Raw genomic sequence first — 22,959 nt, forward strand, 5'->3', positions numbered from 1 at the left:
AGGCTTCAGATAGAGGGGGGCACTGTCCATTTAATCCCCCCAATTCCTTCTTTGGGGGCTGCAAGGTGGGGTCACACCAGTATCCCTAAGCCAGTCTGGGGATGTCTTCTGAAGGGGATATCTGGGCCAAAGGCTTCTACCTCTTGGGCACACTTGTTCCCCATTCACAGTGCCACCCCGCTCTAGCAGTGAGCTCAAGCTGCAGCATGAGGTTTCAGCTACCATACTCCCTCCCCTGCTTTCCCGTTGGTAGTGGCTAAGGGAATGCTGGGAAATGTAGTTCTTTCCCTGCTCCAGGGCTGGTTCTATAGGCAGGGAGCTAACTAAGGAACTACAGCTCCCAGGGCCCCCTGTTGGTTCTCAGCTCCCAGGCTCGATCCCTGCTAGCTGCCGCCCCTGCAAATGGGCTGCCCCAAGCAGCTGCTTGCTTTGCTGGTGCCTAGAGCCACCCCTGGGAAGAAGCAGAGACTTGAGTTCAGGAGTTGACCAACTAAGGCACTTATGCTGACTCCTTAAGTGAAGGGGACAAGAAGTAAAAAGAACAGGCGAACTTGCGGCACCTTAGAGAGACTAACATTTATTTGAGCATAAGCTTTTGTACACACACACCCCCAACTCTAAGAGGCTAATTCATTAGGAGAAAAAATGTTTGTAGTGATACTCAAGATAGCCCTATATAGACAGTTTGACAAGGTGTGAGGATGTCTGTTTTCTAGTAAAATCAGTGTAAGGAAAGGAGAAAATTCAAAAGGTTCCTCCTTATGCTCACGTATGTGAACCCTAATGCACTTATGCTCAAATAAATGTGTTAGTCTCTAAGGTGCCACAAGGATTCCTGTTCTTTTTGTGGATACAGACTAACACGGCTGCTACTCTGAATCCAGCTATTGTAAAGTTTAGCGTGACAGTAAAGAGACCCCTTTCCAACCCTTCACCACACAAGACAAAGCCACAGTATTTGTCATGAGCTATTTATTTCTACTCTCTTGGCTCCCAAACTGCTTCTCCTCCCTACTGCCGCCAGCCACCTTCGAGTTCTCCCTCTTCTCTCCCCGGCTCTGCTCACTTGATTGCAACAGCTCAGCGGATGGTCCAGCTTTGTGCTTTCGCTTCCATTCTTCTTCACCTCTTTGGGTGGCTGCATTTGCCATTGAGCAGCCTGATGGAAATACCTGAGTCCTCTGTCTAGGCACGCAGGCCCAGCAGCTAAAGCCAAGCCCCGCTGAGAGCAGGGGAGATTAGCCTGGAGTGTCAGGAGTGGAGGCTTGGCCCATGGGGACCCCAGGCACTGCAGCTGCTGCCACCTACGTGGGGAATCCTCCAAAACATCACCAAAGGGCTCTTCCACATTCTGCAAACTGGACTCACGGGCTGCCTGTCTAGGAGAACAGAAACCCTTTGTTAGAGCAGGAGAGTCTCTTCCCACGGCTCCCTGAGGGTCACAGTCAAACACCTGTGAGTCTCTAGGAGGCTCTCAAGGAGTTCCCTGCTCAGTCACTTGGCACCCACCAGCAATGGTCTCTGACAGCGGCATTGCAAAGGGGAGCTCAGCAGATGGTCCCTTCTATGGCTTCCTGAGTGGGAGGGAGGTTGGTCATGTCATTTAAGGCCGAGCTGTCAGAGTCAGGGCTCCTGGGTTCTCTGACTTTGGAAGTGGGTGGAGTCTAGTGGTTGGAGCTGGACTGGGATCAGTACCACGCTTCCTTCCTGCCTCTGTCAGTGACATTGTGTGTGACCTCACAGCCAGTTGCTTTCTATCGCTATGCCCCAGCTAACAGGGATAAAACTGACCCACCTCAGTAGGGTTGGCAGGGGTAACCACCATCATGACTCAAGTTGGAATGAGTTGTGCTCTTGGTAGTGAAGGGCCCAAATTAAGTCCCCATGGATACCCAGGGTGCCTGTATTGTGGCCATAGTTTGACTCACCTAGTGTTACAGGCTGTTTAGCCCGGTCCTGGCCAGGCGTGATGCATCTGCTCCTGGCCCTCTCTGGCCCTCAGCTCCATCCCACACAAGAACACGGCTCACCAAGGACAATCAGCTCCCATCTGGGGTTCAGCTCCAAGACGGATGGCGAGCCCTAGCCGGACCATAGAAAGACGCGGTGGTGTTCTTTGGTGGAAAATGCTACAGCTTCAGCCTCTGCTCCCACCTCCACCCACACGCTAAGGGCTTCCAAGTGGTCCCTGACCCTAGGTGAACAAAGTAGCTGAGCTGCGGCCAGGGTGGGTGGAATTACTGCTGAGACTGATCCTAAGAGGAGAGCAGATTTCTCCTCTGCTCTAGGGAGATTCCCATCGGAAAAGCAGCTGGGGTGGGGGCGGGGGCAATACAAGCACTACCCCTCAGCCCTTGAGCAGCAACTAGGACTTTGGGAGCCAAGGGACTGGTGCATCTTGCTGGAGAGCAGAAAAGGGCATTGGAGAAATTGTACAAAAAAGTCAATGTCATGGCTGGGTCAAGGGCAGCCAGACCTACTGGTCAGAGCCAGAGTCCACACTCACATGACAGGAGTCGAGAGTCAGCTGAGTCAGGATACTGGAAGATCAGCAGCAAAAGAAACTTGCTATCACAACCACAAATCAGATGCCAGGAAATCAAGCCAGGGGAGCAGCAGCAGAACCAGGCAGCACATGGTCCAGAACAGGGAGCAGCCCTGGCGTTCAGTCAGCTTCCAGTTCCTGCTGCTGTCTTAAGCAGGGCCAGGGGGCCAATGAGCTTTCCTGGGACTCCTCCAATAGGACCTCAGGAGTGGAGCCTCAAACTGGGGCTGAACCTCATGGGTCCTAAGTAAGCAATTTTCAACAGGTTTCCAGGTGGAGGGTAGGAGTGTGGCTGCTCCCATGAACCCTGCAGACCCGGGCTGAAGACCCCTGGGTCTTGACAGTGAGTGATCTCTCCCCGCTCAAACCTCCTGCAGCGGAAAACAGTCTCTAGGATCCTGGACACCTCCTCTGAGAATAAAATGAGGATTTCATGGTGAGAAATAGGTCTCTGTACCAGGGCTGGGATCTGGGGACAGGGAAAGCTCCCAACCAGGATATTAAGTGTCAGAGGGGTAGCCGTGTTAGTCTGGTTCTGTAGAAGCAGCAAAGAATCCTGTGGCACCTCATAGACTAACAGACGTTTTGCAGCATGAGCTTTCGTGGGTGAATACCCACTTCTTCGGATGCAAGTAGTGGAAATTTCCAGGGGCAGGTTTATATATGCAAGCAAGAAGCAAGCTAGAGATAACGAGGTTAGTTCAATCAGGGAGGATGAGGCCCTGTTCTAGCAGTTGAGTGAAAACCAAGAGAGGAGAAACTGGTTCTGTAGTTGGCAAGCCATTCACAGTCTTTGTTTAATCCTGAGCTGATGGTGTCAAATTTGCAGATGAACTGGAGCTCAGCAGTTTCTCTTTGAAGTCTGGTCCTGAAGTTTTTTTGCTGCAGGATGGCCACCTTAAGATCTGCTATTGTGTGGCCAGGGAGGTTACAACCAGGATATGTAGCAGGAATCCCCTGTTTGTTGCAAGAGCCCCAAGTGGCAGGACGAATGAACGGTTCTGACCTCCAGGAGGTGCCTGGGATCTTCTACCTGAGCTTCAATGGGACCCATGTTGCTTGGTTTGACAGGATGAGCTGGGCTGGCTGCAGGATCTGTGTGAGAGGCTGGGACAGAGCCTGAAAGACAGATTTGACAGTCAGGGTTCTGTCACCTCTGAGGGAGAACAGAGGTTCTGAATCCCAAAGAATAAGCAATTGAATCAACTGTACAATCATAAGGTCCATCATAAGGTCCTCTCATGGATTGGTAACTGGTTAAACACTGCTCTGCCCTGATCACTGGTGGCCCAATGGCCCACCGCACCCCTAACTTAGCAGCTCCAGCTACCAAGAGAGCAAGAACCAGAGGCCTTCCTGCTCCTGGGACAGAGGAGCAGGTTGATGATCTACCTGGAGGTGAGCGTTGGCCTTCCCCATGCCCATGGTCTAGACTCCATTCAGGGCAGCGCACAGGAACTGCAATTCCTATTCTGGATCTAGGGGCGGTTTCAGTTTGCTGGCAGGAGACTGTACATGAGACCTTGCAGTTGCAGGGTGACCCAGGCACTAACATGGGCAGAGGCCTGTGTGGGGCAAGGAGGGCAGGGATTTGGGAATCAAGAGCAGAGGATCAAACACTTTCTCCATGTGGGACAGGATGATCCTCATTTCAAAGATAGAGAAAGTGAGGCACCAGATGGGAGAGTGACCTGGCCAGGATCACGTTACCACTCAGTGGCAGTGCTGCTGTATAACCTGTTCCCTGCTCTCATCACTGCACCCTGCTGCCCCTTCTGTATGACCCCTCCAGCCATCCTCTCCCATAGGCCATCCCCAGCACTCTCCAATACCAGGCTGTTTCCATAATGGAAACAGGCTTGTAACAGAGTTCACTCACCGAGAGGCGCCCCTTCCTGGCAAGGCTGGTCTCACAGCTTTCTTGCTGGGCTAGCGCCCCCGCTGAGAGTCGCTAGGGCACTCTGGCAGCTTTTTGCCTGGGAACTCAGCCCTTCAGCCAGGTGACCGTCTTTTATTCCACTCCTTCCTGGGTCGCGATCACCCCAAACGAAAAGTCCAAAAATGTCTTTAACCGAAACAAGCTCCTCCGTCCCTTCGGGGCTGTTCCTCAGCCTGACTTTGGCGCGGCCTTGCCCTTGCTGGCCTTGGTAGCCTTTTCTATGGCCTTGTATGTCCCCTTCCTTAGAGACCATGGGAGAACTATTCAACCCTGACACCCGCTGACCTTATAACCTAACCCCTGCGTAAGATGTGACTCCACTGTATTCATTTTTGAAAATTTATAATAAGCGACGCTCGAGGGGGAGGGCCTGGCCTCTCTTTTGCCTCTCAGTTAGGGCTCGTTCTATCCTCAACTTGGCTAGGTCCCAGGCTGTGCAGCCCAGGGGAAAGCACCCTCTTACAGGCCTGCTCTGCCCACTCCTACTGTTATTGGCCTGGGGTCCTTGCTCCTCATTTCAGACCTGGTTTCCAGAGGGGCTGAATACACACAGGCCCCACTGCCTGGAACTGGAGTTTGCTCCTTCTGGTGACTCTGACATTCAGAGGCTGACAGGTGTGGTGAGGGGGCTCGAGAAACCTCACTGCTGAGCGGAAGGAAGTCAAAGAGTTGGGATTCTGGGAGCTGATGGGCTCATTTTCCCTGCTGTGGGAAGTGGAACTGGCGACCGAGACTACCCGATGCTCTCTTCATGCCCGAGGGGCTGGAGTCTCCTGCCAGAAATGCTCTCAGGAGTCCAGGTTCGAGGACGTCTCTGGGGAGCCCCTTCCTAGGAACAAAACCAGGGTGGTACGATGATGGAGAAGTCTCTGTCCCAGAGCTGGGAGCCAGAAAAGGGGGAAGCTCCCAGCCAGGCTATGCACTGGGGATGCCATTTCTCCCCCAAGAGACCCACAGGCTCCAAGGAGTAAATGGCTCTTACCTCCATGAGGGAATGGGGTCTTCCATCTAAGCCTCTTTGAGAGCCAGCATTGCTTGCTTTGCTGGGACGAGGTGACCTGTCCCCACTGCCCCCTGACATGGCTCCGGTACAGGATGCGCCCATCTGGGAAGCTGTGCCAGATCCCAGGGCCTGGAAGATAGTTGGTAAGGAGGTTCCTATTCCTTTCACACCCAGAGACCCCATAGAAGGGCCAAGGGGACAATAAAGGGCAGGAGGTGAAGCTAGCCCTGAGCCTCTGTCCCACTCCCACCTCCTCAAAAGTGGAGCTTTCCAGGCTCCAGTGGGGCTGGGGCTGTGGCCCTGACACAGGGGCCTTTCTGCATCATATGGGGCTGGGAGAGCTCTGCCTGGGCACAGGGGGAATGGGAGGGGGTGTAGACCAAGGAAAGGGGGGTGGGGAGTGGGTGTGAGGGAAAGAGCTCCAGCCTCAGATGAAGGAATTTGGGGAGCAGAGGGAAGGACCCGGCTCCACAGAGAGGGGAGCGAGTTTCTGTAAGTGCCAGGGGGCTCCATTTCCCCTTCCACTAGTTCCCTGTAGGGGTCCCTCGCTCTCCCGCTCAGAGGGAGGCCACTCCGGTCCAGACTAGAGTCTGCAGGGTAGCCAGGGGCCCACAATAGGGCTGGGCGGTTGTGACCAGGTTGGGACTCACCACCACAGCACCTCCCGCTGGTCGCTCCGGAAATTAGCTCAGTCCATGGGGAGCGCCCTCTGCTGGCAGTGTCCTGTCCATCTCTTGTCCTCCGTTGATGGCTGGACCCGTGTTGCTCCCTGCTTGATAGTGTCCTTCATCCTCATCCCCTTTTGAGGGTGAAGGGCGGCGGGGGGGGGAGGTTAGCAACAGTCCTTGCACCTGCCTCAGTGGCCAACCACAACCCCCAAAGTCTAGCCCCTTGTCTCAAGAGCTGGTTGCAATTTGTCTCGGCCACCACATGGCCAGGTGCAGTACTGCTCAGTCTGAGGTGCTGGTCTCCTGCTCTGGAGAACAGACCTTCCTCCATGAAGTTCTGGGGCAGACTGACTGCTGTGCTCCTGGGCAGCCATTATATAGTACCTAGCCTAGCCCTGATTGGCTGGCTCTAATCTCGGCCCTGATTGGCTCTCAGTAGGCCCTTCCTTGATTGGCTGCCGGCCTATGCAGCCGTTCTGGCCTACTCTAGCCCCCTCTCACATGGGGGTGGGGCAGCCACCCCACCACCCCCTCCCCCTTAAGAATGCTCACGGGGGGGAAGGAAGGGGGTCCCTATCGCCCCAGCTTCCCTCACAGCTGGGCCCACAGGGCCTCCCTTTCCTCTCGCAGACCCTCCACAGTCTTGAGCAACCTGCTCCACACCTCTAGGGTCTGGGTTCCCATTGTGGACCGCCCTGGTCCTACGGGGTTCCTACTTCTGTTTGGGTTCCCACATTGGCCCTCCTGGCTCCTATGTGGGTTCCCTCATTTCGGTGGGGCCTCTCTGCCCAGCCCCTTTCTCTCTAGGGGCCTCGGTCTTCACCACCCCTTCCCTGGGTGGGGTCTCAGACCGAGCCCTTGTCTCAGACACTCCCCCTTTCTGCCTCAGGGGGCAGTGCCTCTTTAAATGTCCCCCTTTGTGGCAGTGGAAGCACTTTCTGGGTCTTCCCCCTGCCATGTCCCTACTCCTGCTTGTTTGGGCTCTGGCCCTTCCTTCTGGGCTGGCCCGGGCCTTGGGAGTCCTGTAGGGGCACTCTCTCTTCAGGTGCCCCGGCTCCCCTCAGAGCCAACAAGCAGAGGGAGCCTTTTCTGGGTGGGGCCTCTCTGCCCCCTCCCAGTAGGGACACTCCCTCCTGTAGTGTCCCCATCACCGAAGCAATTCAGAGTTCCCAGCCCTGGCCTCTCGCCCTTGAGGCCGGATCTCGTTTGGTCTGGGTGCCGACCCCCGCAGCAGCCAGAACAACTCCCTCTGCTGCTCGGCGAGCTGAGCCACCCAGGCCCTCCAATAGAAGGCTCTTTTCTCCACCATTTTGTCTCAGTCTCTCAATGTGGCACAATCTGTCTAGTCCTCGCTCTTGCCCCTAGTATCAGGGCGGACCGCCTGTGCCTGCATTCTCCACCACATGTGACGGGGTTGGAGCTCATCACCACGGCGCCTCCCGCTGGGCGCTCTGGTAATTAGCTCAGTCTATGGGAAGCGCGCTCTGCTGGCGGTGTCCTGTCCGTCTCTTGTCCTCCCTTGGCGTCTGGACCCGCGTTGCTCCCCACTTGACGGTGTCCTTCTTCAGGCCACTGCTCTCTGGCAGTGCCCCTTAGTCCATGCTCACCCCCTTCCGGAGGGATTACCAACAGTCCTTGCACCTGCCTCAGTGGCCAACCACAGCCCCCAAAGTCTAACCCATTGTCTCAAGGGCTGGTTGGAAGTTGTCTAGGCCACCGCGTGGCCAGGTGCAGTACAAGAGGGAAGGGGGGGACCCACGCCTGCCCAGTACTCTGGGTCCCAACCCAGGGACCCTCTAGTGGGAGCCTCCTTGCTCTCCTTCTCTCCCCTTGTCCAACTGTCCCTGGGCCACTTCCCCTCCGGCCCCTCGCACTCTCTAGGCCCTTTCTATCAGGGCCCGCAGTCTGGCAGGTCTTGGGCCGGAGCCCTACTATGCTTCCCCTGAGCCTGCCCAGCACTGCTCTGTCCAAGGACTCCTGCTCTGGAGACAAACCTTCCCCCATGAAGGTCTGGGACAGACTGCCTACTGTGCTCCTGGGCAGCCTTTATATAGGGCCTAGCCTAGCCCTGATTGGCTGGCTCTAATCTCGGCCCTGATTAGCTCTCAGTAGGCCCTTCTCTGATTGCCGGCCTGCACAGCCGCTCTGGCCTACTCAAGCGCCCTCTTGCATGGGCATGGGGCAGTCATCCCACCACAGTAGTCAACTGTCGTTACCAGGCTGCGGCCTGGGCTGCAGGGCCGGCTCCAGGCACCAGCGGAGCCAGCACGTGGCTGGGGAGGCACATGCTAAGGGGCGGCAAACCGGCCATTCCTGGGGCAGCAGAGTCCGGGCAGCTTCAGCAGTTCGGGCGGCGGCAGTCCGAGCCGCCTTTATGTTTTTCCTTCTGGTGGTAAAAATGGTAGAGCCGGCCCTGCTGGGCTGGGGTCGCTCAAGTGGTCAGCCCCCCAGCACAGTCTACCAGAGTGGCTCCGGCCTGGGCAGAGCCCAAGCAGCCCACAAACAACCAGTCTTCAAGGACGGGCTCTGGCCTGGGTGGAACCAGGCAGCCAGCGAGCAAACAGACTTGACAGGGCTGGCTCTAGCCTTGGCGGGGCTAGAGCCTCCTTGCACCGTGTAGGGGGTCAGCCACTCGGCCCACCCTACTCCACCGTGTCCCAGCCCAAGGTCCTGGCAGGGGCAGGATTGGCTGCCTCTGCATCGGCGGGGATCCTGCCGCAACACGCCGACTGAGCCGCGCTGGGCTCTGCAGCCGGCTGCTCCGGGGCTGCCCCTGGGCTACTTCCTGCCTCCCCAGGGTTTGGTACCCGCGGCCTCCAGGCCTCTTCCAGCTCCTTGGAGTAAACCGCAGCGAGGACTCCGGGCCAGTCCTCGTCCACGCCTGGGGATCCTCTCAGGGCCTCTGGAGAACAGGCTGAGCGTCCTCCTGTCTTGCAGGCTCTCCCCCCACTGTGCAGCACGGCCGGTCTTTTATACTTCCGGCCACGCCCCGGTCCTGACGGTGAGGGGGGCGGGGCAATATAGGCTCCACCCTCCAAGGGGCGTGTAGGGGGTCTCTCGCTCTCCCACTCGGCGGGAGACCACTCAGTCTGACTACACTCCTCGTTTACAGGGAGCGGGAGTAGCTGGTGGCCTCGGAGGCAGAGCTCCTGCACCGCCTCAGGCACTTGGTGCAAGTTGTGGATGATGTGCAGTTGTTGCGTCACCTTATAGGTGACCTCCTCCTGCTGCAAGGGAACGAGGACCCGTCAGAGACTCAGACACCCCTGCGGAATCGGGGGATTAAGGGCACCTGGGACCAGCAGCATTTCCACCCAGCACCCGCCCACCTCTGAGGGATGGAGTCCCCCTCCTGACCCCCAGAATGGAGTCTTGTTGTCCTTTCTAGTGACCTCCAGTGCCAACTCCCCTGCTTGTAGGGTGAGCTCCTGCCACCTTCCCCCCAGTGCCCCTGACAGCTGTTCCACCTCCAATCCACGGCTCAAGTTCTCAGACCCCTCTCCTCCACTCCCACCCAGGTTGGGCAGGGAGGGGGCTCTAGTGGCGGGCGGGGGAGGGGGGGGAGGGATTCTGGCAGCAGTGAAGTGGGATGTGGGGAGGTTGAGATCTTTCCCCAAGTCATCCCAGCCACTAATGCTGAAGCCGCAGGATGGCAGCCCTGGGGGTGGCTCGGGTGACAGGAGAGGCTGGCAGAGGGCTGCTGCCCTTCCCAAGAACATACGTCCGTGATGAGGCAATACTTGTCATTCATTAGCCTTGCTAACGAGCTGGGCTGGAGCTGCTCCGGGGACAAGCTGGCTCCCTCCTGCTCATGGAGGTGAATTCATCTCCCTTCCCAGTAGCACCTGCTCTCGCTCTCATTCCCCACCAGTCGCCTTGCTGCCAGGCCGGCCAATGGCCGGAGGATGGGAATGAGGCCTGGGCCCCGCCCCAATCTCCGGAGTCTAATGCAGCTGCTCACCTTGTCCCCCAGCAGCTGCTGGGCTTGCCCCAGGAGGGAGTAAGTGAGGAGCAGCCCAGCCTGGCTGACACGCAGCCGGGGGTTGTGCATGGCCAGCACTGCCGTCCGCAGGAAGAAGCGTCTCTGCCCCTCCGAGAATAACTTTCCAAAGACCTGAAACCAAACGGACGTGAGGCTTCAGCAAATTGCCCAGAAGCCGGCTCCAAATCCTGCACTAGAACGGCAACTCGGTCCAGTGGCTCCAGGAGGCAGCCACCCGCACTGCCCGAGCTGTGCCATGCCCTGGCACAGCGGCCTTACCTCCCCGACCCTGGCTGTGTTTTTATAGCCGAGGAGCCTGCTGTCCTGGTGCCAGTCCCGGAGCCACAGCTCTTCGGCCTCGTGGATGGTCAGGTCTGGGAAAGAGAGAGACACACACACATTGGTCATTCTGGTTGCAGGGCTTGTGTCCTTCCAATCCCATTGGTGGCTGCACAGTGGGCAGAGTCCTCGCTGTGTGCCCGGCCCAACAGAATTGCAGGGGCTGGGGTAGAACACAGAAAGAGAGAGAGAGACTCGTCCTCCAGCCGGGGTCACTTGGAGACAAATTGGCTGCGGGGGTCCCAGTCTCACTTGTCTAGCGGGGGCCATTTCCCAGCTGGGTTCCTTACCCCTCTGGTGCAGCAACAGTTGGTAGAGCCGGAAAACCCCCTCCCTGGCCTGCCGGCTGATGTCCTTGTCTGGGTCACCGATGGACAGAGCCAGCTGTGCCACATGGTGACCCATCTCGGGGAATTCGGCTGAGTTCTAATGGACAGAAGAGGGAGAGGGGACTCCATCAGCATTTTCCTGTCAGCTCCCAGTCCCCGCCTGGGCCAGGACTCATTCCCCTCAGCCCCTCGGCAGGAGATGCTAGAGCACAGGAGCTAGAGCTAGACTCTTAATTTTCTCTGCCCGCAAGCAAGCCTGGAGCACAGGGATGCGGGCAGGGCCCTCCATGAGGATTTGCTTCCCCAGCTGCTCCAGGATGACAGGAAGGCATGAACCTGGAGCAGGCTTCCCTTAAAAGCGAGAGTCGCCACTTCACCATAGGGTGACCAGATGTCCCGATTTTATAGGGACAGTCCCGATTTTTGGGTCTTTTTCTTATATAGGCTCCTATTACCCCCCACCCCCTGTCCCAATTTTTCACACTTGCTGCCTGGTCACCCTGCTTCACCAGGACAAGAAGAACTTGACTCAAGCCAGGCTCATTCTCTGCTCTGACTCTGCCTCCCCAAGAGGAACACTCCTAACCCACAGCCCCTGCAGCAGCAGATCCTACAGCCCCTTGGAGCCAGCCCACCCCCGCCTGGAGTCAGGAAGCTGGGGTCAGAGGCCACTTACGTCAAAGTCAGGGAGGATGATGATGGAGGTGAGCAGGGTCGCGCTGCTCCTAATGGCCCTGGCTCTCTCGCGCGACACCCTGGACACCATCCAGTAGTTAATGTGCTGTGGGGAAAGGAGGCAGCTCAGGATGAATGGGCGGGTGCATGTGTTGTGCTAATGAGCCCCTCCCCATCCCCGGGGGCTGAGACACTGTATGCGGGTGGAATATCTGATTCATTGATCGCAGAGCTTTAGAAGGGGATTGTTTCCCCCAGGACAACGCTTGTATCCTGCAGGTCACAACTTGTCATTGTCTCTCTAGATTGGGACAATGCTCAGTGGCAGGGCTGGTCCCATCCTCCCTGAACTCCTGATTCCTGAACAGCTCACCAGGAAGGAGACAGACCTCAGCCCTCCCTGGCTCTCAAGTCCTTGGTTGGGTGAAGGGACTGAGCGGGAGCACAATCCCCCCAGGAATCTCGGGGCCCGTCAGAGACAAGGGCTGATTCTCTGGGGCCCTCCTGTTTCCCTAGGAACGAGCCTGTGACTCTTCTCTGAGGACCATCTTCTGGATCTCACAGGAGGGGTTCAGACTCTCACTCCCCAAGCCAGCCAGGGGCCCCCTGGTTAGTGCTCAACAGAACCAGGCAGAGCTCTGGCTTGAAGTCCCAGCTCCTTCCTCTGTCCTTCAAGGAGGAAGGGCCTGACACTGCATTGCACTGACTGCCCTGAGCAAGGACACCCCACTGGGGGCGCAGCTAGGAGGACAGACTGGAAAATGGATGGAAGAGTTAAGGTAAAATTGCCCCCACCCCTCTCATCGGGCTCACCTCCAAGATGTAGTGGAGCTTGTTGGTATCTGGGGACTTTGCCAGCAGATTCCCCAGCATGGCGTCCAGGAGGTCTGGCATGACCCTATGCAGATCCTGCAAAGCAAGGGAGAGCCATGGGTCAGACTTAGGGAAACTGAGGCTACACCTGCCACAGGATGGGAAGAGGGGTCTCTGGGAAGCACTGGTGAGACCCCCAAACACATATCCTGGCCTCTCTCATTCTCATCCCACTGCAGGCAATTAGCAAGGATTCGTGGCAGGATGAGAGCTGGCTCCTCAATCCATGATTTAGCTGATCTACCTGGACTTGGGTGGTGTCCGTCCGCGTGTCCAGGGTGAAAACGGCATGTAGGGCAGCTCGGAGGAGGTGGGTCTCCAGCTCCGGCTCCAAGGCAGGTGTCATGGTGCTGGCAAGAGAGAGGAGCCGGTATTAGACTGTGCAGTGCGGAGGTGGGATTGGCACCGACACGGACGTGAAACTGCAGGGAAATAGGCAGAGGCGGGCGAGAACGGAAACTGAGGCACCGAACCAGGGAACGATAAGGCCAAGGTTTCCCACACAGGCAATGGCAGGGCAGGAATGGTGCCTGTTCCCTGAACCCTGCTGCCTCTCCTGTATCTGATCCTGGGAGTCAGCCTCTCCCCAAAGCCATTGCAATGTTACTGGAGTGAAAAGAACAGAGCAGCCAGGAGAGGGAGTGATCCTTCCTGCCACCTCTGCCAGAGGAGCCACCCATGGGAGGTGACCTGGGAGTGGGAGGGGCAGTGACTCCCAGCCATGGGCCTGAGCAGCACCGGGGTTAGGGGAACCGGGCAAGAGGGTCTCGGTACCTGAGGTTGGCCACAGCGATCAGGCAGTTGGCCAGGACGGCGCCGGGTGGAGAGTCATCAGGAAGCTCCTCAATGAGCTCCTGGGAGAGACAAAGGAGACAAAGGAGCATGTGAGATTTGGGCCTCACTGACACTTCCCATGGAGGAGATTACACAGCCAGGGCCCCACACAACCAGCAGTGTCCCCCCAGCTGCCTCCCGCTCCTCCGATTCCTGCCCACTCGTTCTCCCGTCTCTTCTCCCCAGTCTGCAGCCCCAGCAATCCCTGCCCTCAGCTGCCCCTCCACCACCAGCCATCCCCCAACCATCGGCCCAGGGAGACCCCTGCCCCTCCCGTGTCTCTGTCCACCCTCCAGCTGCCGGGCACCGTGTCTCGCTCACCACAATCCTCTCCACCACAGCTGCCTTGCAGCAGCGCGGCTCCAATGTGTCCTGCCCTCTCTGCTGTGCAGCGAGACACGCGGGGTGGATGGCGTGCAGGAACACGAGCTGCTGCGCCTCGTCCTGTGCCCACCAGGAGTGGGGTTAGGGGAGAGAGAGCCAGTTAGCCAGGGACCTCCCTGCCCCAGCCACACCAGCTGCAGGACTTAGGCCTGAATGGGGGATAGTGGGGACCCGCCTAGTGTCCAAATCACCCACGACTCCTACACAAGCAGGGTCAGGAACTGGGACAGTGCCTGTGGGGAGAGGAGACCCCGGCCGGTGTGTGACAAACACCCCCAGCTTGGGGGTCCCAGATCATGGAGGAGAAAGGTCCCCATTAGGGGTGGTAGCTCATGAGGGCCAAGACCCTCTGCAGCGGGTCGGGATGCTGGGAAGGAGCAGGACAATCTCGGTTCCAGCACAGCTGGGGAATGTTTGTACCTTTTCTCGGCCCTGGAGCTGCTCTCGGATGTTTTTGAGAGCAGCCTCCTCTGTTACCACGTCGACCCATTCCTCCTCCTCCTCCTCCTCCTGCTCCTTCTCGTCCTCAGAGGCCCTGGCGGACCCTGCACCAGGGAGAGAAGGGGACAGGGTGACTCCTGCTGCCACTCGGGGGAAGGACAGGGGCATGGTGGGACAATGTGCCCCCTTCCCACCTCCGGGACATAGGGCAGCTCGGGCCCCCCCTCCCTCCCTCAGTGATGTCATCAGCCCCCAACTCCTTCAGGAGCCCATAGCAAAGAGACCCCCCCTCAGTCCTGGACTCCCTGGGAGGTGCCTCCCCCCGCCCAATGGCACCAAGGACCAATGTGGCAGCATCTAGTGTCAGTGGGGTTCACGTGGCTCAGGCCAGACCCCTGGGCTGGGGACCCGCCCCCAGAGCACTGCTCGAGGGCCTGGGCCCAGGGTGTTCACAGCCCCCTCCTCACCCCTCCCTGAGCCCAGCCTGGCTCCTCACCTTGAACGAAGCAGAAGCGTCCGTCGGCCGAGCTGCTGTCCGAGTCGCAGGCGCTGCTGCTGTCCCATCGGGAGCGGGCCGAGCTGCTGTCCAAGTCGCAGGCGCTGCTGCTGTCCCATGGGGAGCGGGCCGAGCTGCTGGGGCTGGGAGAGGGATCCTCCACCTCCTGCCCTGGGAAGGCTGGAAGGTCCCCACTGACCGGGCTGGGCGATGCCTCCTGATGGAAATCGGGGCTGGGCTCCTGGGGCCGCTGCTGCCCACATAACAAGCCCCGGAGCCACCCTGCCCGGTTCTGCTCCAGGGCTGGGTCCTGCCTGCCCAGCCGCATCCTGGACCAGCTCCATTTTGGCCTGGCCAGTGCCTCTCCCACCTCGGCGCCTGCGCCGGGAGCAGGTTTCCTCTTCCAGAAGGCTGGGAACTTCCACCTCCTGGTCCGGCCGGGAGCTCCTTCCCCGCCAGCGGGGACAGAGGGGCCGCTCTGCTCCTGGGGAAGATGGCAGCTGCTCCCCTCAGGCTCTGGGGCCACCTTCAGAGCCTTCTTCCTGAACATCCTCAGGAGCCCGGCCATCCTGGAACCGAGCGGGGAGCAGGCGTGAGTCTGGGGTCAAGGCAGCCTCTCACTAACCAGCCTGTTTGGTCCCTCCCCATCCCTGCCCCAGCCAGAGCAGCTCCTCCTCCCCCCACAGGGGTGCAGGGAGTGCAGGCTACACACACTGGCAGGAGTTCATTGCATGACCTGCTCCCCCTCAGCGCTCCCCCTCGTCATCCCTGGGGCTGCAAGAACCGGGGAGTCTCGTCCTTTTCGAGCACTGGGGTCAGTCACAAAGACCATCAGTCACTTTGGACAAGCAGCTCCCTCCTCCCAGCCCAGGCCACACTCCCCCACCCCCACCCCCCACCCAGGCTAGAGAAGGAAGAGAAGCCAGGAGTCCGGACTTCTCCTGGGAAACCATCCCCCCTTCAAAGTCCTTCGGCATAGCAAGGCCAGGGCCCCCTCGGTTCCCATTGATTTCCATGCTCAGCAGCTCCCCGGGTCTGGCCCAGCTCAGAGACTCTCAGCCTGGGGAACAGTCTCCCACAAGGGAAGGGCTGGGAGCCCCATTGCTGGGACCTTTCCAAGCACAGTGGAGACGGCTCTGGAGAAGCCCCTCCCCAGTCTGAGAGTGAGGGGCTCCTGGGGGCTGTTTGCAAATCCAATCTCCTTTGGGAGAGATTCTCTCCCGCTCTTTCTGCCTCTCCCCGGACAGACAGGGGACACCACCGGGGAACCCTCATGCCACTCACTTGCTCTGGTGATGGAGCGATGGATGGAGGATGTTCAGGGTCGTCCCTCGCCCTTCTCCTCACTCCCCAAGCCCAAGGCAGGCTGGACGGGGGGTGGTGACCTGAGGAGTTACCCTGCCCAGCCAGCAGGCAGGGTGATGGCACTGGGCGATCGGCTGGCTGTGAAAACAAGAGTCTGTCTTATTGCCAAGGGATGGAGAAACTCGGCCAGCAGCAGGGGGTGCAGAACATCACCCTAGTGCAGGGGTGACAGCGCCTCCGGATCCTGACATCCCAGCACTTTACACACCTTCCTGGAGCCTCCCAACCCCCCTGGGCTGTCGGGACTGCGCCCCCAACCCTACTGATGAGAAACAGGCCTGGGGAGGGGAAGCTACTGGCTCAGGGTCACAGCAAGGGTCAGAAGTAGGGATGGGACCCAGCAGTCCTTCTCTCCAGGCCCCTTCGCTAACCACTGCTGCACACTCCCTCCCACAGCTGGCAGTTACAAGCAGCCCTCATGGCCGCTCCCCCTGCCTTTGAGAGGGAGTGAGCTCCGCTGGAGTGACCGGGCCAGGGGACTGGGAGTCAGGACTCCTGGGTTCCATTGCTGGGTTTCCTATTGGTTCCACAGCTGGTTGTTTTCCTTTTCCTGGGGGAATTTGGGCAAGTTGCTCCCCGCTCTAGGGCTCTGTACTCAGCAGTCAAAGGGGGATTTAATACTTTCCTGCTATTGGAAAGTGCTGGGAGAATCCCCCAGCAAAAGCTGCTCTGACAGAGCTAAGCAGCATCTGAGCACTCCAGGTCGGAGGGCACTGCCCAGGAGGAGTGTTTGGCTCTGGGGTTTCACTTCAGCCCAGTCTAGAGAGAGGGGCCCAGCCATGGAGTGTGGCTCAAGAAGACCAATTCTCCAATTTGTTACGGGCATTTTGAATTCCAATCCTGTGCTCCAAAGTGCTTGGTGTCATTTGCACATTTTAGCAGCATGCTCTCCACTCCATCTTCCAAATCATTCATGAAAATATTGAATAGTACCAGACCCCAGACTGATCCCTGCCGGACCCACCAGGTGCACCTTCTCCGTTGGACAGCCAGACATGGAGAAGGGCTCTTGGAGTCTGGGCTTTCAAACCAGCTCTGCACCCACATTACACTGATTGCATCTAGCCCGCATTTCCCTCGTTTGCTTGTGAGAATGTCCTATGGGGCTGTGTCAAAAGCCTTAGTAACCCCAAGATAGATCCCATCTACTGTTTACCCACCTGCACTAGGCCCGGAACCCTGCCAAAGAAGGAAAGAGGATTGGTTTGGAATGATTTGTTCTTGACAAATCCATGCTCACTAGTCCTAAGAACCAAATTATCCTGTAGGTGCTGCTGACAAACTGCTGGTTTAAGAATGTATTCCAGGATCTCTCCAGCTATGGAAGTGAGGCTAGCTAGTCTGCAAGTCCCAGGGTTCTCTTTGTTCCCCTTTGAAAGATAGGTCCTGTCTTGTTCATGGATGGGAAGATGTTCTTTTTCAGGGATCTCAGACGAGAACTGGGGCACAACGCCTGGTTTGTTAAGGCCACAAAAATGGAGGCAGGAACCTCTTCTCTCCTGCTGGCAAAGAACCCCAGGTACCTAAAAGACAGGGACTCACATCCCTGAATGGGCTTTAAAAAAGGCAGTGGTTAAAAGGTTTGGCCCCGACCATTTCTTGTTTCCACAGACTAGACATTTGAGCAAACTTTAGAATTCCTTGGTGCTAAACACTGTGAAACTCCCCTTTCTCCTTCACAGAGGGCTTTAACGCCCCTTATCTCACTCAGGCTCACGACTGCCCAGATTTCAAGAACTGTCCCTGTTTGCATTGGACAGATGGGGAGGAGCCTGAGATACAGAGAAGGGAAGTGACCTCCCCAAGGGCCTACACAGCAAGGCGGTGGCAGAGCCAGAAAGAGAAGCCACCAGTCCTGCCTCCTCCTGTTCTAACAGATAACAAACCCTCAGAGGCAGGGATAGAGCCCAGGAATCGAGATGGTGGGGAAATTTCATTGAAACCATGTCTGTCAGAAAATCCCATTCAGACTAAACCAGTTTGTTTCTCGAAATCATAACAAGTGGGATGAAGGTTCTTTGCAAAAAGATTTTGTTGCAAAACAAAAGCATCTCCTGTTTGTCACATTGTGTTAAATTGTCTCGTCGCACACAAAGAGGAGACACTTAGATCTCAAAAATTAGATAAGATGCTTCAGTCTGAGCTAAGTAGTTGCTGCTCTTAATTTCAAAATAAAAAAATACAAAGAAAATAGACTATTTCAGCTATTCTATTATGTCATAATCTGCTCTGAGTAAACGTGATAGGACACCTCATATTATGCACTGCTCCTAGTGACACTCTCCAATGGATTCCCATCCTCCACCCACCGTGAGGTAGGTAGGAGCGGATCATTATTATCTCTACTTGAAAGAGGGAGAAGCTAAGGCTGAGAAAGGAGAATTGACTTGTCTTAGGTCACACTGCCAGTCAGTGGCAGAGTTGGGAAGAGGACCCAAGAGTCCTGATTTTCAAACTAATCATTGGATCTTGAATTTCATACATTGAATGACCTGAATAAAGTGCTCTCGGATGAGCTCCAGACCAACAACAGTGCACAGTAATTATTCAGCAAGTATTTTAGGAGAATTGCAACGTTAAAGAGAATCATGAACTGCTCAGAGACCATTAATGCAGCAAAGCAGCAAAATTTGTCAAACATATGACTGGTTATGACTTATTTCCTTGGTCTTAAAAGAGAACAACAAGGACCTGAGTCTCCTCCCTGTCAATAACCCCCTGCTCAGCCAATCAGGGTAGAGACTGAGGACGGGGGGCTGAGGGTTCTCCCCAGAGAGCCCCAAAGGATGGTCACTGGTGGGATCATTGCCCGAGCACAATTTCAGCCCCACATTTTTGTGTGGACCTCCCACAGTGGGAGCTGCAGGGTACTCCCCCGCAACACACACACACACACACACACACACACGCACACACACACCACTCTCCTGGTGTTGGGAGGGGAACAGGAGAAAGGACAAACGAAGCAAGAGACGAAGAGAAAGGAGGGAGGGAGGGATGGACAGAGGAAAAGGTGAAACAAAAAGGACAAACTCTAATGTCCCCAGTGATTCATAGGGACAAAATCCCAGGTGCAGAATAAAATTCTGCCTCCTTAAGCTTGTGTTTTCCTTGCCTAGAATTCAACTGTCACCAGATGGATCAGACTGAACAGGTTTCAGACCTCAAGGAGGCTCCTACCTTCTAAACAGGGACGTCTGTTTTCTAGTAAAATCACTACAGGGAAGGAGAAAACTGGAAAGAGGTTCCTCCTGGCGCTCCTGTACGTGAACCCGAATACTCCCTCAGTCCTCAAAGAGAGACCTGGAGAAGGAGACTCGCTGAAGCAAAGCCACGGGAGTCTCTGAGGTTTCCCTGGCCCCTCACCCCTGTCCTGCCTGGCTGATGTCAGCATCTCTCTGTGAGGTCACCACCTCCCCACCACCTTTGACCAATAGCCTGAGGTCCTGCAAAAGGCCTTTGTGATGTCACTGCCACACCCCTCCCTTGCTGTGCTAATGTCCTGCCCCTGGCCAGGCACTTTGGAGGTTTGAGCTACTCCCTGTGGATCACCCCACTCAAGGAGCGTTCGTTCTAGGAAGCAAGCCGGCTAGACAGTAAAACATCAGACGCTGCTCCCAATGCTCCACTCAGTTTTTCAGAAATTAGTCAACTTTATGGCCAGAAGAGACCATTAGAGCATCTAATCTGACCCCCTGCATATCACAGGCCTCCTGTATGACACAATAGCTTCTTTTGGGGCAAACACATTCCAGAAAGGCATCTAGTCTTCATGAAATGACATCAGGAGATGGCGAATCCACCACTTTCCTTGGTAGCTTGTTCCTGTGGTGAATCATCCTCACTGTTGAATATTTGTGCCTTAGTTGTAATATGAATTTTTCTCTTTTCACCTTCCAGCCATTGAGTCTTGTTATGCCTTTCTCTGCTAGATTAAAGAGCCCTTTAATATCCAATATTTTCTCTCTATTAAAGCACTTCAACACTTCAATGAAGTCACCTTTCAATCTTCTTTTGATAAGTTAAACAAGTTGAGCTCTTTCAATAACTCACTAGAAGGCATTTTTCTCCAGCCCTCAGAACATTTGGTGGCTCTTTGCTGCCCCAGCTCCAATTTCACAACATCTTTTTCAAACGAGGACACTAAAACTGGAGGCTGTATTCCAATATCAGTCTCACTGATGCCGTGTTACCTCCTGTGACGTTATTGACATAATCTGTAACTGTATAGATCACCGTTGCGACCACTATTCTATATTTGCAGCCAATATTGTAGAAAGGTTGTTGTGGAAGGGGTCTATGGAGAGGTTATGATTGGCTGATTATAATTATGCTATCTGTTTATGTGTATCATTTTTGTCATTGATGTTATGAATACTGGCTTTATACTGTCCGTATTTCAAACTTGTGTTATGCTACTGGGGAACACCCCAGACAAGTTGGTGTCAGTTCTGCCTAGCCTGTTTGATGGCCCACTAAGGAGTCTGCTCAGTGTCCCGTTGGCAGTTTCGCCCACTTCACCCACCTGCAGGGTTTGAAGCAGCAGAACAATGTCTGCTACCAAGCATTGAGCAACGCAGCGAGTGGTGGCGCTACGAATCGTGGGATACATGTCCAGTGAGCTGTACTGCTTGCCACGGCCAGATACAGCACCAGTGGAGCTGCAGGGAGTGATGGTACAGGCAGGGCCGGCTTTCGGAAGTGCGGGGCCCAATTCGAACAGTTTCGACGGGGCCCTGGCAGGGATGACTAAAAAAAAAACACGTAAAAAACCACATGGGGCTTGTACTCCCCGGGCGGCGCTCTGAGTCTTCGGCAGCACTTCGGCGGTGGGTCCTTCACTTGCTCCGGGTCTTCACTGGCTCTGAAGGACCTGTTGCCGAAGTGCCGCCAAAGACCCGGAGAGAGTGAAGGACCCGCCGCTGAAGTGCTGCCGAAGACCCGGTAGGGAACCGGTTGTTAAGATTTTGGAAGCTCATCACTGCTCCTCTCTGTCACAGGCTGGTCTCTGAGCAGGTCCATCTGCGAGTCCCTCTCACAAACACTCTCCCTCTTTGGGGTCTTCAGTATTAATTGCATTGCTGCTCATTCATTTACTCCAAAACTGGGCCCCACCCAGCCAGGGCTGAGTCCCTCTGCAGCTTCATGATGTGCACACAACACACCCACAGTAGGGAAAGAGAAACCCCCTCGGTTCTCTTCCCTGCCTGCTCTTGGCTGCTGTGTGCCACTCTGCATGCTGCCTGGCTGACCGGCAGGGTGCTGCATGTGGCAGGTATTACCAATGGGTAGTGAGATCTGACCCCACATGACCAGACGGCTCTTCTCTGAGCACTTTCACTTTCTCTCCCTCAGTTTCCCTCACCCTCTGCTCATGCCACTGTCCTCTTCTATTTTTTCTCTGTCTTCTCTGCTCCTTCTATCAGCTTGTCACTGTGACGTTGCACTCTATACGATTTTATGAAAATAAGCTAATGACTGGAATATGCTTCATGCAAAAGGTCTCTTGTAAGGGATCATTACAAAACGTATAATCTACTGAGTGTATTCACCCTATTTGTATGAATGTATCATTCTTGTATCTGAAACTAGAAATATGAAATATAACTCTGAGGGCCTATTGTAATTGTGCAAAGTGTGGGCCATTAATGGTGGTTTGGAATCTTGATGGCTCCCATTAACCAGGACAATTGTCTGCAGTTAGCTCTGTTTTACTTGTAAGTCTTCCTGTATACGTGTGTGCTGGCAAGTGGGCAATGAAGCCCTGCAGTGACATGTGATCATGTCACCTGAACTGGAATCCATCTTTAACCTGGTGTCTTTCCATTGAGAAAGGGGGAGGGGACCCAGAGAGAAAAAAGATTCCCGCCTTGTGCCAGAGCTATATAAGGGGGTGGAACAGAACAAAGGGGGCTGCAGTCATGAGAAATCCCCGAGCTACCACCTGAGCTGGAACAAGGGCTGGACCAGGGGAGAGGATTGTGCCCAGACTAGGAAGGCGTCCAGTCTGTGATAGAAGCTTATTGAAACATCTCTGAGGGTGAGATTTTATCTGTATTCAGTTTTATTACTGTATTAGCCTTAGACTTGCATGTTTTATTTTATTTTACTTGGTAATTCACTTTGTTCAGTCTGTTACCTCTTGGAACCACTTAAATCCTACTTTCTGTATGTAATAAAATCACTTTTTACTTATTAATTAACCCAGAGTCTGTATTAATACCTGGGGGGAGCAAACAGCTGTGCATCTCTCTCTATCAGTGTTATAGAGGGCGAACAGTTTATGAGTTTACCCTGCATGAGCTTTATACAGGGTAAAACGGATTTATTTGGGGTTTGGACCCCATTGGGAGTTGGGCATATGAGTGTTAAAGACAGGAACACTTGTTAAGCTGCTTTCAGTTAAGTCTGCAGCTTTGGGGCTCGTGGTTCAGGTCCTGGGTCTTTGTTGGAGCAGATGGGCGTGTCTGGCTCAGCAAGACAGGGTGCAGGGGTTGCAAGTTGGCAGGGAAAGCAGGGGCAGAAGTAGTCTTGGCACATCAGTTGGCAGCCCCAAGGGGGTTTCTGTGATTCAACCCGTCACACTCACCCACTCTGCACTGTCAGTGAGATCTGTATATGTCTGTGCCAAGCTCCTCTTACCAGTGCCATGCTATGCCCTTCATTCCTTAGCCAATTGCACCTGCTGTCCAGGGTTCTCACTGCTGTGCATGCTGCTGGCTGATTGAGGCACATGCTTAGTTTCTGCAGTGCAGAAAGGAATGTTACATTTTTTAAAAATCAGAAGACACCTGGGGACAGGGGCCTCTGGGGAGCCTGATACATGGAGGCACCTGTTCTTGGCAGAGCAATGATGCTCTTGTGTGTGGTTTATGCCACTCACAAGGACTCAGGAGATCTGAATTCACTTTCTGCCTCTGCCACAGTTCTTGTGCAACAACCTTTGGCAAATTACTTGTATCTCTGTGACTCAGTCCCCATCCGTTAAATGGGGTAAGAAGTCTCTGTTTCTCCCAGCCTTTGTCTGTCTTGTCTGTTTAGAACATAAGCTGGTTGGGGCAGGGACTGTCCTTACTCCTGTGGCCA

The 22,959-nt window shown here is 55.5% G+C and overlaps 1 protein-coding gene and 1 long non-coding RNA gene across 5 annotated transcripts; both read right to left on the reverse strand.

Annotated features, from left to right (window-relative positions):
- Positions 1 to 977: 977 nt before the first annotated feature.
- Positions 978 to 6,456, reverse strand: LOC123355231. Of its 4 annotated transcripts, none has more exons than XR_006575020.1 (5): positions 6,138 to 6,456; positions 5,467 to 5,616; positions 3,552 to 5,313; positions 1,929 to 2,082; positions 978 to 1,379 (listed from the first exon to the last, which is right to left on the reverse strand). It is a non-coding gene; the product is annotated as an uncharacterized LOC123355231 (long non-coding RNA). The 4 variants fall into 4 exon arrangements; XR_006575021.1 differs by having other exon boundaries at positions 3,552 to 3,664; positions 4,425 to 5,616; XR_006575022.1 differs by having other exon boundaries at positions 4,425 to 5,616.
- A 2,307-nt stretch (positions 6,457 to 8,763) lies between these two features.
- Positions 8,764 to 19,069, reverse strand: LOC123355585. Its single transcript, XM_044998204.1, has 13 exons — positions 19,054 to 19,069; positions 15,793 to 15,951; positions 14,509 to 15,077; positions 13,992 to 14,116; positions 13,509 to 13,631; positions 13,128 to 13,207; positions 12,598 to 12,703; positions 12,294 to 12,389; positions 11,482 to 11,586; positions 10,767 to 10,902; positions 10,417 to 10,511; positions 10,117 to 10,269; positions 8,764 to 9,382 (listed from the first exon to the last, which is right to left on the reverse strand). Exons 3-13 carry the CDS (start codon positions 15,074 to 15,076, stop codon positions 8,798 to 8,800), a joined length of 2,172 nt encoding a protein of 723 aa, XP_044854139.1. The 5' UTR covers position 15,077; positions 15,793 to 15,951; positions 19,054 to 19,069; the 3' UTR covers positions 8,764 to 8,797.
- Between the last annotated feature and the right edge of the window lie 3,890 nt (positions 19,070 to 22,959).

This window comes from Mauremys mutica, chromosome 23 (assembly GCF_020497125.1).
Source record: "Mauremys mutica isolate MM-2020 ecotype Southern chromosome 23, ASM2049712v1, whole genome shotgun sequence".
In the NCBI taxonomy this organism is placed as follows: domain Eukaryota; kingdom Metazoa; phylum Chordata; order Testudines; family Geoemydidae; genus Mauremys; species Mauremys mutica.

What these genes read in the sequence shown, in the direction of transcription:
- LOC123355585 (XM_044998204.1), bottom strand. Translation starts at nt 15,076, where the DNA reads ATGGCCGGGCTCCTGAGGATGTTCAGGAAGAAGGCTCTGAAGGTGGCC. An exon ending in AGCTCCACTACATCTTGGAG is followed by an intron (nt 11,587 to 12,293) that starts GTGAGCCCGATG and finishes CTTTCCCCACAG; the next exon opens with CACATTAACTACTGGATGGT. An exon ending in ACACAGCCAGGGTCGGGGAG is followed by an intron (nt 10,270 to 10,416) that starts GTAAGGCCGCTG and finishes GTTTGGTTTCAG; the next exon opens with GTCTTTGGAAAGTTATTCTC.